At 44.4% G+C, this 16,495-nt stretch overlaps 1 protein-coding gene across 10 annotated transcripts in view; it reads right to left on the bottom strand.

Moving 5' to 3' along the window:
* CTIF (cap binding complex dependent translation initiation factor) overlaps positions 1–16,495 on the bottom strand; it is a 348,500-nt gene that overhangs the window by 295,715 nt on the left and 36,290 nt on the right. For 9 of the 10 annotated variants that reach the window (XR_007773256.1, XR_007773257.1, XM_050944701.1 and 6 more), the window contains exon 2: positions 14,796–14,950. The exons of the other annotated variant lie outside the window; for it this stretch is intronic. Coding sequence is in view for 7 of the 9 variants with exons in the window: in XM_050944701.1 (XP_050800658.1) it covers positions 14,796–14,840 (45 nt within the window). In the remaining 2 variants the exon portion in view is untranslated. The remainder of the gene's footprint in view (positions 1–14,795; positions 14,951–16,495) is intronic. 10 annotated transcript variants of the gene reach the window in all.

The following is a 16,495-nucleotide window of genomic DNA, read 5'->3' as shown; positions in this document are numbered from 1 at the left end:
AAACCCAAGGTCCTTTTCTGCAGAACTGCTGCCTAGCCATTCGGTCCCTAGTCTCAGAGTAGCAGCCATGTTAGTCTGTATCCGCAAAAAGAACAGGAGTACTTGTGGCACCTTAGAAACTAACAAATTTATTTCAACATAAGCTTTTGTGGGCTACAGCTCACTTCTTCGGGTGCATAGACAGAAGATATTTATACATACAGAGAACATGAAAAGGTGGAAGTACGTATACCAACTGTAAGAGTCCAATCAATTGAGATGAGCTATTATTCGCAGGAGAAAAAAAACCTTTGAAGTGATAATCAAGATGACCCATAGAAGGTGTGAGGAGAACTTAACATAGGGAAATAGATTCAATTAGTGTAATGACCCAACCATTCCCAGTCTGTTTAAACCTAAGTTAATTGTATCTAATTTGCATATTAATTTGAGTTCAGCAGTCTCTCTTTGGAGTCTGTTTTTGAAGTTTTTTTGTTGCAAAATTGCCACCTTCAAGTCTGTCACTGAGTGGTTAGAGAGGCTGAAGTGTTCTCCCACTGGTTTTTGAATGTTATGATTCCTGATGTCAGATGTCCCTTGTTTGTGACAGTAAACAGGATTCTTCCATCCTAAGTGCAGGACTCTGCACTTGTCCTTGTTGAACCTCATCAGGTTTCTTTTGGCCCAATCCTCTAATCTGTCTAGGTCCCTCTGTATCCTATCCCGACCCTCCAGCGTATCTACCACTCCTCCAAGTTTAGTGTCATCTGCAAACTTGCTGAGGGTGCAAGTTCACACCATTCTCCAGATCATTAATGAAGATATTGAACAAAACCAGCCCCAGGACCGACCCTTGGGGCACTCCGTTTGAAACCGGCTGCGAACTAGACAGAGCCATTGATCATTACCTGTTGAGCCAGATGATCTAGCCAGCTTTCTATCCACCTTATAGTCCAATCATCCAGCCCATCCTTCTTTAACTTGCTGGCAAGAATACTGTGGGAGACCGTATCAAAATCTTTGCTAAAGTCAAGGAATAACACGTCCACTGCTTTCCCCTCATCCACAGAACTAGTTATCTCATCATAGAAGGCAATTAGGTTAGTCAGGCCATTGGTGAATCCATGCTGACTGTTGCTGATCTCTTTCCTCTCCTCTAAGTGCTTCAGAATTGAGTTCTTGAGGACCTTCTCCATGACTGCATTTCAATGCTAAGTGAAGCGTTCCTATATCTAAGTTTGTATATCAGTTCGGTTCACCAAGCCCTTTGAGATTCCACTGAGACAAAAAAGCTGTTATTTAAATGCAATATTTTATTATTCCACCAGACTGCTGGCAAGAACATCCGTTCACTTTGGGACCGATCACGGTTTCACCCCTTGCAGTAAGCTCTGATGTGGGACTGGTGGTTTTATTTACCAGGAGAGCTCAGACTAGACTCACTATTTTTTGTGTCCTTACATCAGAGAGAATTTAGTGCCAGTGCCAGAATGACTGAAATACTCTATATACCCAAAGAACAAACATGGCACCAGCCCAAACTGACTCAAATGGCCCCCTCTAGACCGCTAAATCCACTCAGTCCTTGGCTTCTTGGCTAAGAGTGCCAGCAAGTGTAGTTATGATCAGTTACATGGACTCTTGTCCTCCAAGCACTGGACTGAAACTCCACCTCATTTCACATAGGCAACAACTTTTACTCAACTGACCCAACGGGATTGGAATTGGCAACCCAACATGACACTCAGGCAGCAAAATGATGAGTGGGATATAAAAGGCTAGACAGAGGCCAAGGGCTCCCATTGCCAATGCCTTGAGCCACTCACTTCCTGATACCCTGCTCTCAACTAAGTAGTGGACATGAGGCAGCAAAGCATGGAGGGCCCACTCCTGCTGTTCCTGCACACCCCGGAGTCTCACTGCAGGCAAGCAGGTGCACAAGAAATGAAGGATCAAGCCTGTGCTTTCATCCAGTGTGTGGCAGCTGTTCTGAGCACATGACTGATTAAAAACAAACACACATGCAGACATCACCGCATCTGCAAAAGGAATTCAAGCATTAAGAGACACTGCCCCCAACCAGCAAGGTATATCACACTTCTCACTTCACTTCCTAGCATCCTCCTGTTCTTCTTTTGTAACAGCACTAGTGCATCAGGTGAGAATGGGACCGAATGAAAGACAAGAACAGCTGGTTGCAATCAGAGAGAGGAGGGCAAGTTACAGAAACAGAACTCAGCCTTACTGTTTGTCTACACCCGGAAAATGTGTCAGCATTTTAAAAGCACTGATGCAAGTCTACCCGTGGCAGATGATGTAGTGGAGACAGGATGCAGGAACTAGTCAGAAGAGGTCTAGACGCCAGAGTGGTAAAAAATCCTGGTTGCACTTATTCTCAGGGTGGATGCACAAAAAGTTTGTCTTTTCACTGCTTTGAAGTTAAAGTAGTTATATGCACCTGTGCAAAATATCCCCAGATCCTCACACAAAAAGACAGTGGACAGCCAGCATAGCCAGCCCAAAGTATCTAGAGTGGAGCCATTAGAATCAAAAAGTTACAGAGCAGCACTTTCATGCAAAGCACACTCCTTTTTCAGGAAGTTCTGAGAACCGCCTAAAACACAATCCTAGGCCAGATGTGGTTTTTATTATCCAGACAAAGCTGGCTGAAATCCATCAAATAATTCTGGCAATATTTTCAGAAGACACTACAACCACCACAGAAGCTGCAGCTGAGAGGGAAATTTCAGGCAGTTCACGCCTCACTGGGCTGCCTTCGAACACCAGCACAATATGGTGTGTGTCTCTGCATCCGCATGTTCCCTTTGAGCCAAATTCCAGGCAGACACCCCTGCTGTGACACCACACTGAGATCCGAATACAAGTCAGACCAGAATTCGGCCCATTATACATTTATACTGCACTCCTTCTTCCAAAGAGTGGATGGTGGAGGAAAGAGAAGGATGTAGCCAAAATAATAGCCCAGAGTTCTACAGTGCATCCTCACATCTTCTAAGGGGTCTATGGAGATTACAGGCTTCAGTACACAATGCTCCATGTGGATTATTATTATTTGTATTACGGCACTGCCTCCGGGCCCTAACAGGATCAAAGGCTCACTTTGCTGGGCACTTGGGCAAACACAGTGAAACACAGGGGTTTCCCTCTGCAGCTGCCACAAAGTCTGCACCACAAGCAGCTGCCACCACTTATTTCCCCACATGTATAAGAAAGAAGCTAGGCAGAGCTAAATGAAGAGCAGAACACTGGATCCCTCAGGGTAAAGAAACTGCAAGTATTTGTGCTGCTACATTTATTGCCCAAGAGAACCCTGATTTTGATTAATAAAAAGTAAATGAAGCAGCTCAGCAGAGTAAGCTTTAGTGGATGGGAGAATAGGAGAGAGGCTTTTATTAATTAAAACTCAGCATAGATTACAATGGCTGTAACACTTTCTACTTCAGCAGTGTTAATATTTCAGCTAGCTGGTTAGGGGAACAGTGTTCCCTCGCAAAATATTTGGGAGATCTCACTGTATTAAAGATATGTATCACTGTGGTCCAGGGACAGCATGTAATTCATGGAGGAAGGTGACCACAGCTTTCCAGGAACTAGGAACAGTTTGGGGGGATGGGAGGTGATGAGGCAAATTTACTCAGGTTGTAATACCTCCCGAGCGGTACCACCATTCCTACCTGCAAAGGCTCACATATACTGGTTCAAACTGGATTCTCCAGAGACCAACAGACAAAAAAATAACTTTTGGATAAATAGCCTGAGTGTAAATGGACTCGGTGCCTTCTTGCTGATTCAGCAAACAGATAGAACCTTCTATCCAAAGGGGGGCCCAATTCCTCCAAGGGTTGGAAGGGCTTTGACCTACTCGGGCCACATAAAACTGATGAGTGATCTCTGGTACGCTTTTAACATGTACATAGGAACTTTCATTGTTGTTAATCTTTACTCTGCAATGCTTTCACCTTAAGAATAAATGTACTTGCTTAGAAAGGGCTGCGTGGTAACGCCTAACTGTTGGCAATACACTGTTCATAATCTTTGAAAAGAAAGCAAAGCACAGATGCTGGCCTGTTGGGAATATCCCAATGCAGGTAGGGAACTGTGCAGCCTGGAAAACACCCTGTCAGGGTGGGGCACTGTGGAACAGCTTCTGAAAGGCAGCAACAGTCGATGTTAGCAACGCAGCGTCTACACTGACATTGTGTTGACCTAACTACATTGATTTAATGCTACACCTCTCACAGAGGTGGAGTTAAGTCGGTACAGTAGTCAAGTTATGTCAGTGGGACCTACATTTTAGTACACAGTTAGGTTGACATAAGCTGCCTTATGTTGACCTAACTCTGTAGTGTAGACCAGGCCTGTGTCAGCTATGATAAGAGAAGTGAGGAGTTACTGTAACTTCTTTTTTTTAACGTTGTAGTTATGTTCTTGAAAAATGCGACTTTAAGCGAAACGATGTTAAGCGAATCCAATTTCCCCATAAGAATTAATGTAAATAGAGAGGGTTAGGTTCTAGGGAAATTTTTTTCACCAGACAAAAAATTATTTTACACACACATCACATACATACACACACACACACACACACAGTACACGTTTTAAACAAACGATTTAATACTGTTCACAACTATGATGATTGTGAAGCTTGGTTGAGGTGGTGAAATTAGAGGGTAGAAGAGGGTGGGATATTTCCCAGGGAATGCCTTGCTGCTAAATGATGAACTAGCACTCAGCTGAGCCCTCAAGGGTTAACACGTTGTTAATGCAGTAGCATAGCTGGAGGGGCGTGGGGGAGCAGCTGCTCCCCTACCGAGCACAAGTGGCGCCTTTTTAATTTTACTCACCCGGGAGCAAAAAAAAAAAAAAAAGGCGCCACCCACTGTGGTGCTTTTACTGATGGGGCGGTGCTGTGGGTCTTCAGCGGCATGACCTTCACTCACTTCATGAGTGTCTTCAGCAGCACTGAAGCTTCATCGCCGAAATGCCACCGAAGACCAGCGGAGCAAGTGAAGCTCCTGCCGCCAAGGTGCTGCCGAAGACCCGGAGCACCGCCTCGTCAGTAAAAGCACCGCAGCAGGTGGTGCCTTTATATCCCGCTCCCCCTCTTCCCTCCACCTGGCTACGCCACTGTGTTAATGTAGCCTCTCACTCTACCAGGCAGCAGGAATGGAGTGGAGGGGAGACAGCATAGCAGACAGAAACAGACACACACCTTGAGAAATACACACTGCCTCTTTAAGTAAGCTGACCCACTCTAAGTGCACTGGCTTTTCAAGTGGATCAGGAAGTTGAGACAGCAGATGCTGCCCCAGGCTCTCTGTCCTCTCCTCACCCTGCTCTATATGGTGAAGAAACGATAAGTGGGGTGTAGGAGCAGGGGGGAAGGGGACATTAGCCCCCTCCACCCCCTTCCCCTGCACAGCAAGCAGGAGTCTCAGAGAGCAGCTCCAAGCAGAGGGCAGGAGCAGCACATGGCAGTAAGGGGAGGGACAGCTGCAACTGCTAGTCTGCTGGGCACCTGCTGCACAGGGAACGTTGGGGAGTGGGGAGTTGATGGGGGGCTACCGGTTCATCCTGGTTCTAAGCCCCCACCAGCTAGCTGCAACGGGCTGCTCTTCCTGCAAGCAGTGGACAAAGCAGGCAGCTGCCAAATGACGTTAGAAGGCAGCATTGCACAACTTTAAACAAGCATGTTCCCTAATTGATCAGCAACATAACAATGAAACAATGTTAACCAGGAAGACTTTAAGTGAGGAGTTACTGTATCTTATTTCTTTGTACTCTCCTGTGGGTCTGTCTGTCGTCACCTGCTGTCTCTTGTCTCATACCTGTAATATAAAGCTCATTGAGGCAGGGACTGTCTTTTTAGTCGGCATTTGTATAGCACCTAGCACAATGGGGTCCTGATCTATGACTGGGGCTCCTGGGTGCTCCAATAATACAAATAATTAATCCAACTCACATCTTATCAGGTGAGAGAGGAACTGATAAAATGTAAATGTCTTTTAAAATATTTGTATTTATTTCCTTTCTATTTAGAATGAAAAAGGGCACCTGTACACTCAATCATCTAGTTATAATTACCAACTAATGATGAATTTCAGTCAGCTCACCCCTTCCACCTAGCAGCAGCTCTAACACCCACCCTGAAAACATTATCAGTGTTTGCTCTTGAATAGCCATTTCTCAAGATTACGGAGTCAGGATTGAGGTAGGGCCTTCTCTTTGTATTGGATGTTTGCCTTGGAAATGCTGAGAGGATTTGACAGCAGAAACACAACTATAAATGCAAGATCATCCAAACTGACAGATCCATCTGAAACAAACCCAACTTAATGTACAGAATTCTTACTGATTTAGGACCCTAAAGTTAGACAGACAGACAGATACACACCCACACACATACTTTGTTTAAGCAGGGTTACAGTTGATCTTTAAGGTCTAAAGTAAAAATTATTTATCCCTTTCCCCCATTAAATAATAAATAAATTAATCCCCTGCGGGAATATCAGATAAGACAACTGGTCCACAGGCCTCTGTGTGTGGAACTGGGAATGTCGCCTTACCCCTCTGTACCTGTTTTCCCTTCGTGCCTGACCTGTTGCTGGGAGACATAGTTATCAGCTGGTGAGTGATTTGAGACACTTGGTTGGAAGGTGTTGTGGGCTCTATAGGAGTGCACAGAAATAGTGGCTAGTAATTGATACTTCAAACTAAGTTGTAAAACATGCCCTGTTGCATTACTGGGGCAGGGGAAATCTTCACTGAACACAAAACATGGAGCAATCTACTCAACCTATTTTAAGCTAAGAATCCTCTGTGTTTTCTGCCTGGTATAGTTAGTGAGCTACGAGGCCTTGCTGATGGGTTTGGTCAAACTGTGGCTGGAGTCTTCCTCCTTCTGAGCGAAAACTTTCAATGTCTCCAGGTTTGTACACTAGAGACTGAGCAACAGGTTCCCTTAGTGAACCTGTCAACAGCTGTTCCCAAGCAATCCTCCTTTGTTCTACAGCAGAAGTCTCAAACACCCGGCCCGAGTTATTTGCTGAGGCCCGCCAAGCTCCCTGTGCCCCCCAGTTATTTACTGCGGCTGCCAAGCTCCCCTCACCTGCCACCCCCCCTATATCCCAGCTTGCTGCATCCCCGCTCCTCTGCCTACCTCCAGGTGCTTCCTGCCACCAAACAGTTGTTTGGTGGCGCTTAGCACTTTCCAGGAGGGAGGGGGGAGAAGCAGGGAGCAGTGTACTCAGGGGAGGAGGCGGAGCAGGGGTGGGGATTTGGGGAAGGGATTGGAATAGGGGCAGGGAGGGGGTGAAGTTGGGATGGGGACTTTAGGGAAGGGGTTGAATGTGGGCGGGGAAGGGGTGGGAAGAGGCAGGGCAGAGGCGGGGCCTCATGGATGGGGTGGAGTGGGGGCAGAGCCGCAGGCAGCAGGGGGAGGTGTCAGTCATGCAGCCCTCACGCGAATGTACTAGTTCTCATGTGGCCCCTGTGGTCATTTGAGTTTGAGACCCCTGATCTACAGGGACCCTGACTCAGAGGCTGGCTAGAAACTCTGAGAAGGGCCGCTCTGGAGATCGAGTTAGTTCATATTTCATGAGCATTTTTTGAGTGAACTAAAACCATTACGCAGTAATTAAAATTGAGTTTACAAGTCTAAGCAGCTTAGAGAGATTTCTTTTCATCTCAGCGGCTCTTATCAGCATAGTTCAGGAGGAGGCTGCCTTCCGAGTCAGGCTAATCAAAAAGCTGACCGCAGTTCAGGCGTGTTTTCAAAACACAGCCACTACCAGCACGCCTCGCGCACAGCCTGGATTCCACACAACCCCATGAATCTGGGCACACGTTCCAATGCCACTCAAGACTCCGCCATGCTTTCTCTTATTCTGCCAACCACCCGAGGCTGGCTACAGATGAGCCCACGCAGGGTGACATTCCTTCCCTGCTCCCTACAGGGATCCCTCTCAGTGAGCCCCAATAGTAGACAGCATGTATTGGCAGGACTCCTTCCATGCACAGCTTCCCAACGCGTCTTGGAAGGAAGCTAAGAGATAGGGTGCTGCATTAGGTCGGACTCAGGAGACCTAGATTTGATTCCTGGCACTGCCAATGGCCTGCTGGGTGACCATGGGCAAGTCACTTCCTGCCTTGTGCCTCAGTTTCCCTATTTGTAAAATGGGGATAATGACACTGACCTCCTTTGTAAGGTGCTTTGATATCTAAAGATGAACGTAGTAGGTATTGTTATTGATAACTACAAGGGAAGATGAATGGACAGAGGCAAGAGGAAGGAAAGTAAATCCAAGAAGAACAGAGTAGGGAGGAGGAGGGAAATTATGGGACATACTGTGAGTAAGAGGGAGAGGAGGAGTGGGTCAGAGCAGTGATGGTCTCCATTGCATTTTTTTATTTTCCCTTATTTTAGGGCTGCATGTCCCCCATTACACCTCTTTGTCTGAGATCAGCATTCCCCAATACAACACTGTGAGGTAGAATTTCCAAAAAAAGCCATTCCTGTTTATATCTGTTATCAGGGCAGGATTTTCGTCTAATGATCAGAGCAGGATACCAGGTCCTATATGCAACTCTGCCCCCGATTTATTGTACACCCTTGGGCAAATCACTTAACCTTTGTGCCTCAGCTTCCCCATCTGTAAAATGGCATCATGCAATGCATGTTATAACTGGTTCCCTAAATCATAAGGTCTTTAGGAAAGGGACTGGCTGTTTGTTAACCCAAAGGGGTTCTGTCCGGGACTGGGGCTCCTGGCTGCCACCATGTTGGAACTGTGATGGATTTGGAGCAGCTCTGTAATAGTTGGTGAATGCTGTAAGTCATTGGGATTTTATTGTATGAATGCGCTGGGTTAACTCAATAGAGGGAAGCCTGGGAAAACAGGCATGAAGGTACACAGATTGGCTAAAGATATACTCCCTCTCAGCAAATACTTCAGAGTTAACTGTTACGAGACAACGCCAAAACTATTAGCTTTGATTATTTTGCCTCCTCTCCAGCCAGCCTACAAAACCGGTTGAGGACAAATGAACTCTGGCTGGACAAAAAGACCCTTTTTCAAGAAAGGTGGGTAGTTGTTTGGGGGAACCAGACAGATGCAGGGCCCCTGCTGGGCGTGTCTAGGTTACCATCTGGGGATGGCAGCCTTTAGGTAAAACAGATGTGTCCTGACTGTTGTTTTAAAACTCTCTCTCTCTACAAGCTTTGTTCCAACAGTTAAAATAAACATGTTGGTTTTAAAAGGCTGTCTGGTTACTGTATTTACTCATGATCACAGACTCCTGAAAGGAAGAATCAAAGATGCCCAAATGTAGTTGGATCTGCTGGGTAAGTACTATTGATGCACAGGGTACTGTAGCCCAAGGACTGGTCTAAGTGTGGGAGAAGTGTGAAATTCCACCCCAGGAAAGGTACAGGCCCGAGATCTGACACCTCAGGGGGTGCGCTCACAGAGACCCAGGAAAGGGGCCAAGGCATAGCTAACCACAACAATAATGAATATGATTTAGGCGGTAGGGGGAGGAATTGTGAGGCTTATATTGTTTAAAGCCCTTTGATATCTTTGGGTGGTCAGCCCTGTCAAAACTACAAAGACATTATTATTCTCTGCGGAATCAAGGGCATCAGCCATAACAGAGCAGCATCGCCCATGTTTCATAATCAGGAGAATTGTAAAAAAAAGCCCAATAAGAACGACCCTATTTCAGTTACTAAGATAAGAAATTAATATACGTCAGCATGTCAGCCCGCTCGGACTACTTACAAGGTCAATATGCTGCTCTACACACACAGATATACCTTCCTACAAAGCTCTAGCCCATCACCCTTACTCTTTTTGTATATGTCGCTGTTCATGCGAGACACTGCAGGTTCTCAAAAGTATCTGACAAACCAGAACCCACATTTGGAAAAGCTCCTCTTCAAACTCTGCTGCTTGGGCCCACCTCCAATTACATACAGAACAAACAATGCGAGGGTTCAGTCTAGGGAAACTGCAGCGGGACGGTCTAACTCCTTCGGGGAAGTATCACTCACCACTTCAACAAGAAGCCTGGTTTATATACATCTTGTAAATACACCTTATGATAAGAGTCTTAAGGAACTCAGACTATTGGTGCCTTACTGGATGCAGCATTGGACTGGGAGTCAAGAGACCTGGGATCTATTCCTGGCTTGGCCACTGGCCTGCAGGGTGACCTTGGGTGAGTCACGGCACCCATCTGTAAAATGGCGGTAATGATACTGACTTCTTTTGTAAAGATCTACTTTCTACTTTGCTGCAAGATCTACAAGTAACAACTGGCTATTGTTATCAAGCTAACTTGTTCACAGTCTAAAAGTCTCTTACATTAGAGGCCTCTTTAATCTAGCAGGCAAAGCAAGATGTAATAGCTAGAAGGTGAGGCTATTCAAACTGGAAATAAAACAATTGAAAGACCAGAAAGGGTAATTAACCACTACAGCCATTTACTAAGGGATGTAGTAAATTAATCATCACTTGGAGCCTTTAAATCCAGATTGGGCTGTTATTCTGAAACATCCTCCAGTTCAAAACACACGTTACTGGGGTTGATGGTGCTCAGTTGCATATTAGGGAAGAATAATTCCCTGCACTGCAGAAATCACATTCTATGGCCTGTGCTTTACAGGATGTCAAATTAGATTATCGGGATTGGGGGGGGGGTCCTTTTCTGGTTTAACAGTCTATAGCTAGGTCTACACTGATGGAGGGGGGTGTCGACCTAAGATACCCAACCTAAGATACTCAAATCAGCGTATCTTAGGTAGATTTACCTGGCCGTGAGGATGGCGGTGAGTCGACTGCTGCCACTCCCCCGTCGACTCCGCTTCCGCCTCTCGCCGCGGTGGAGTTCCAGAGTCGTCGGCAGAGCGATCAGGGATCTATTTCATCGCGTCTACTCTAGATGCGATAAATCAATCCCCAATAGACCGATTACTATCCGCTGAACCAGGGAGTAGTGTAGACGTAACTTAAGACTGAAGTAATAGAGCTTAGCTAAAGAAAGGAGGCTCAAAAGGAGAATTTACAGGATAACCTGTAGGATATGAATGGTCAAGAAAAGGAAATTCACACCAAACCTCCGAATATAGTAAGTGCTTTGATGCCTCACATTAAGAGAGTTGGAATGATGCTGTAACTTAAATGGTTTTATGGATTTAGTGAATGGTGTGCTGGACAGCATACCAATTACCATTGTCTGAAGTAGTCTTCCCTCACCTCCACTGGATACAATTTTTTTTTTTTTTTTAAGGCACTAAAGCTCACACACAGAATGAAAAATGTCTTCAATCTTCTGAGCTGCTAACATTCAGTTAGTCAGTGTGATTCAAAGAACCTCATGATGGAGATTTTATATCACTTCTCCCCGCTCCCCCCCACCAGCAAGCTCTCAAAGCCAATTACTTCCATTTTAGATAATAATCAGTCCATGGGATTAACATTCAAAGTTTCAGTCCTTCCCAAGAATTAAGAGAAGTTGATCTTTTTTTTTCTTCCTCTGAAAAACCAAGGGGATTGAAAGAGGCGGTCTGGTGAGCTTCCCTACCCTAAATGCCAAGTAAGAGTGTAGGCAAGTACAATGGAAGATTCCCTAGCCACATCTTCCAGTGCAATTCAACCCGCATTACTCCAGTTCTGGCTCAGAGATGATTAGTTCTTTGACACTATGCAGTATTTTCCTCCAGCATACAGAAAGACATATGGTGCTAGGTTAAGACTCGCCTACTTCATTCCCCTTGTGACCTCAGTAGCAAGTGAACCCACCTCCGCTGAGGGGAAAGGCTAATGCATTAAGTCGCGGTAGTAGTTGACCCCTCTGCAGCAAGTCAGAATCTGAACATACCGCAACTTTAAAATTCTGCTTTGATTATCAAAGTGATTAATCTTCGCAACAGTACATTGATTGAAGTTGGCTGCTCTGTTATAATGGGCCACAGCACCTAATCCTCATAGCAATGTATCGCAGCCGATGGCTTCAGGCTACTAATGACAGAATTTAATAGAAAATTTAACTGTTCAGCTCTGTCTGTGAAGCAAACAGACCCAAGTTTTTAGGATTCTCACCTACTGACACCTAGCACCAGATCTCATAAGAATTACAACAATCTCATATGAAAAATGTTTTATTAAAACAAATAAAAGCTTTATTTAGTATCAGGATTCACTCCCTTCAGCCAAATCCTTAAGAGCACTGAAATAAAAAGTTCAGAGAAAAGTCTGCAGCATTCTTCACCACCTTCAGCTCACGTACATCACTGTCAATACCACACGGCACTGCTCCATAAACCAATCTCATCCACCTCCAACAGACACCAAAAAGTAACAGAGGGTATAGTTGCACTGAAATCAATGCTGGTGTAGTTAAGCACCAAAAGTTATAAATTCAGTCAAACCTAGTTAGTGTGTCCTTGGAAAAGTAACATGGGACAGATTTCCAAGAGTGTTCAGGAACCAACAGCTCCCAATCTGACACTTCCAGCAAGATTTTGCAAATTGAACAATAAGCAAAAAACAAAGATTAGCAAAAGTGCTTTGAGATTCTCAGACAGCAGTTGATACAGAAGTGCAAAGAAAGGTTATACTTTTATCTCACATCCCACTCGAGCTCTGCCCTAATCCCCCCCATGTAGGTAGCGCTAGATTGACTGGAGAAGCTCTCTCATTAACATAATCCACCACCCAGAGAGGCTAACTATGCCATTGGGAGAAGCTCTCAATTCTGCATAGGAGCATCTTCAGTAAAGTGCTGTAGTGATGCAGCTGCACCAGTATAGCTGGGCCACTGTAGGGCTGTACATAAGAACAAGCCCTTAGTCTGCTGGTGTGCAGAGACCACATGCTGACCAATATTGTGTTATTGTTTACTTGTACTCCCCTGTCTGCATTCATCTGCTGTCTCCAGCCCTATACTTTGATTGTAAGCTCCTCGGGCAAGGACTGTCTTTTGTTCTGTATTTGCAGAAAAAGGTTCTGATCCGTAAATAGGGCTCCTAGGCCCTACAACAGTACAAATAATACTTTGTGTTGTCTGACTGAAACCTTTATTTAGTGCAGACTAATGGGCATTCATACAGCATAATGAAGTGGCTATAGAAGCCTCAACATAGATTGGATAAAGGCTGATGCAGAGCCATTGCTTCTAGAATATTTACTCTGACCACACCAAACAATGAAAACCCCACTCTGCTAATTGTATTGTTTATTCTCTCTCTCTCTCTCTCTCTCACACACACACACACACACACACACACACTCTCACTCTTAATTGGCCTTAATGTCAAGTTTTACAGGACAAGAAAAAAGTGAACAGTTTAGATCTGTAGCAACACTGTGGTGCTGGTTTTTAAATGATCTGATACCAGCAATCCATGTTTCTATGAACCCATCCTGATCCAATACCAATCAAATGGTTTGAAATTAGGAAACCTGACTGCAGGCCCTGTTCCTGCAAAATCAATGGGGCTACTTGCAGTCTGTAAAATTATAATTACAAACCATGATGATTTTTGCAAGACTGGGACCTTACTGGCTTTCAGAGGGGACCAAGGACAATTTTGATTTGTTCTGAGAGGGAATGTGCAATGAGAAATTTAAGACGAGAACGTGCCACTCAGGAATCAGCAGCTAAAGTTTTACAATTTTAAATCATCTGGGGTTTTTGTTTTGTTTTATCTTCTGCAGAACAGAAAAAAAAATGTCAGATGTGATGCTCCATTCTGCACACTAGTTAGAAGTGTGTCAGACAATCCATTCACTCTCAACAGTATTTCTTTTATTCCTGATACTTTCAATTAACTTTAACATGTTGCCAACTCCCATCCTCCAATAAATTATAAAATCAAAGCCTCTGAAAGAGGCCCAGCCTCTATTTCTATTTACTAGACTGGAGTAAAAAATTGTTTGCCTTCTGCTTACAGAAGACTGATGTATCAGAATGAAAGATACCCTACTTTACTCCCCCCAAATGAACCATTATTAAAAATGAAAGCATTTGGACAGTGAATGTGAGCCATTCATGGCTTGAGTCAGGTCAGCAGGAGGGCCCTAAAGAATGTTGAAAAATCAAGGCTGTCCCAGTTACTTCTCTGGTAGGTGGCAGACTGCAAAGAGTCTCCTGGACGCATGGGTTAATCCTGCTACATGCTGGTACACACTGTGGCATATTTAAGTGGGTGAATAAAGATTTTTTTAAAGAACTAAAAAAAAAAAAAAAAAGATCAAATTACAGCTTTGAGAAACTAGGAAAGCCCCCTGGGAAAGTTAGTCAGTCAGACACACACACACCCTCTACAGAAGTGGTTGTCAACCTATAGTCCATGGACTCATGGAAGTCTGCAGGCTATGTCTAAGATTTCCAAAGGGGTCCACATCAGCATTCAGATTTTTTTTTAGGGGTTTACAAATGAAAAAATGTTGAAAACCAGTGTTCTAGAGCAACTGAAGAAACTAAAAGTCCACAATAAGCCAAAAAGGTGAAAACAAGTTACTGATTTATACGACAAAATAGGCCATGTGCTAAGTATGTCATATGACCTATATAACTTACATACTTATGCAAAAGTCCATTGGCCCAGATCTAATGCATCTGAGGGTGCTGAGAGAACTGGCTGATGTGACTGCAGAGTCATTGGCCATTATCTTTAAAAACTTGTGGAGATCGGGAGAGGTCCCGGACAATTGGAAAAAGGCAAATATAGTGCCCATCTTTAAAAACGGGAAGAAGGAGAACCCGGGGAACTATAGACCAGTCAGCCTCACCTCAGTCCCTGGAAAAATCGTGGAGCAGGTCCTCAAGGAAACCATTTTGAAGTACTTGGAGCAGAGAAAGGTAATCAGGAACAGTCAACATGGATTCACCAAGGGTAAGTCATGCCTGACCAACCTGACTGCCTTCTGTGATGAGACAACTGGCTCTGTGAATATGGGGAAAGCAGTGGATGTGTTATTTCTTGACTTTAGCAAATATTTTGATACGGTCTCCCACAGTATTCTTGCCAGCAAGTTAAAGAAGTATGGGCTGGATGATTGGACTATAAGGTGGATAGAAAGCTGGCTAGATTGTCGGGCTCAACAGGTAGTGATCAACAGCTCGATGTCTAGTTGGCAGCCGGTATCAAGTGGAGTGCCCCAAAGGACGGTTCTGGGGCTGGTTTTGTTCAACATCTTTATTAATGATCTGGATGATGGGATGGATTGCACCCTCAGCAAGTTCGAAGATGACACTAAAATGCAGGGAGAGGTAGATATGCTGGAGGGTAGGGATAGGGTCCAGAGTGACCTAGACAAATTGGAGGATTGGGCCAAAACAAATCTGATGAGGTTCAACAAGGACAAGTGCAGAATACCACACTTAAGACAGAAGAATCCCATGCACCGCTACAGGCTGGGGACCAACTAGCTAAGCAGCAGTTCTACAGAAAAGGACCTGGGGATTACAGTGGACAAGAAACTGGATATGAGTCAGCAGCGTACCCTTGTTGGCAAGAAGGCCAACAGCATGATCATAACTATTATGTATTCAAGCAATCCTCTGGGAAGTCTTCAGATCAGCCTGTATTATCCACTTGACTAGAATCATTACCAGCAAGCCAGTCTTTTCTCAGCCTCGCCACTGACCGACCAGCTGATGTGACTTTTGGGCCAGTTGCCCATTAGGAACAGTTTTATTTTGGCAGAGAGCATGTGATCTAGACTGAATTAGCATTGTGCAAGATACAGTTTGTATGTAAACTGACCATTTATGCAAGGAGAGGACACCAGAGACATTGATCTATTAAAAAAACAAAACAAAACAGTATGTGGGAGCTGAGAAACAAGCCTTATACTGACTGGTCTGGAGGATTTCACTTTGGGCAGTGACTTGCACTAAATTCAGGATGTCCAAATGCTACTCAATTTTATCAACACTGGACACAGACATTTTATTTATTTATTTTTAATGACAGCCACTTGTTTCAAAGTTCCTTCTTTTTAGCTGAATGATGTCCAACAAAGTTCAAGTTAAACAGGCTGGAGAAGACAGGCTATTTAAATGGGATTTAAGTGGCCAGTGATCATTTGAAACCCGTCAAGCACCATACATAGAGCAAGTAATTACAAAACCATCTTTCCAGCTATAGCTCTCCAGATAACGTCTTGGAAGATGAAGGATCACCTTGGTATTCTCTCCTACTTGTGGTCACCCCTCAAAATAAACCATTTTAATCTTGTTTTTGCTGGTACATTCACCCATCCCACAACACTCGAGTCAGCCTCCTCTATTACAGGCACGTAGGTGTGGGTGCTCTGCCTAGAAATCTTACGGACTTTAGAACTATTTGTTTTTTTACAACATTCAAAATAATATCAGGCTAGGTGAGTGAAACCTATGCAACAGAATCTTTTATCTATGAGGTAAGAAGCCCCATCACCTTCTCTCATCTGCCTTTCAAATAGCTCAGTCCCTGGATACTTCTGCG

The sequence above is a fragment of the Gopherus flavomarginatus genome, chromosome 3, assembly GCF_025201925.1.
Source record: "Gopherus flavomarginatus isolate rGopFla2 chromosome 3, rGopFla2.mat.asm, whole genome shotgun sequence".
Taxonomy (NCBI): Eukaryota; Metazoa; Chordata; order Testudines; family Testudinidae; genus Gopherus; species Gopherus flavomarginatus.
This window is presented reverse-complemented; position numbering and strand designations above follow the sequence as displayed.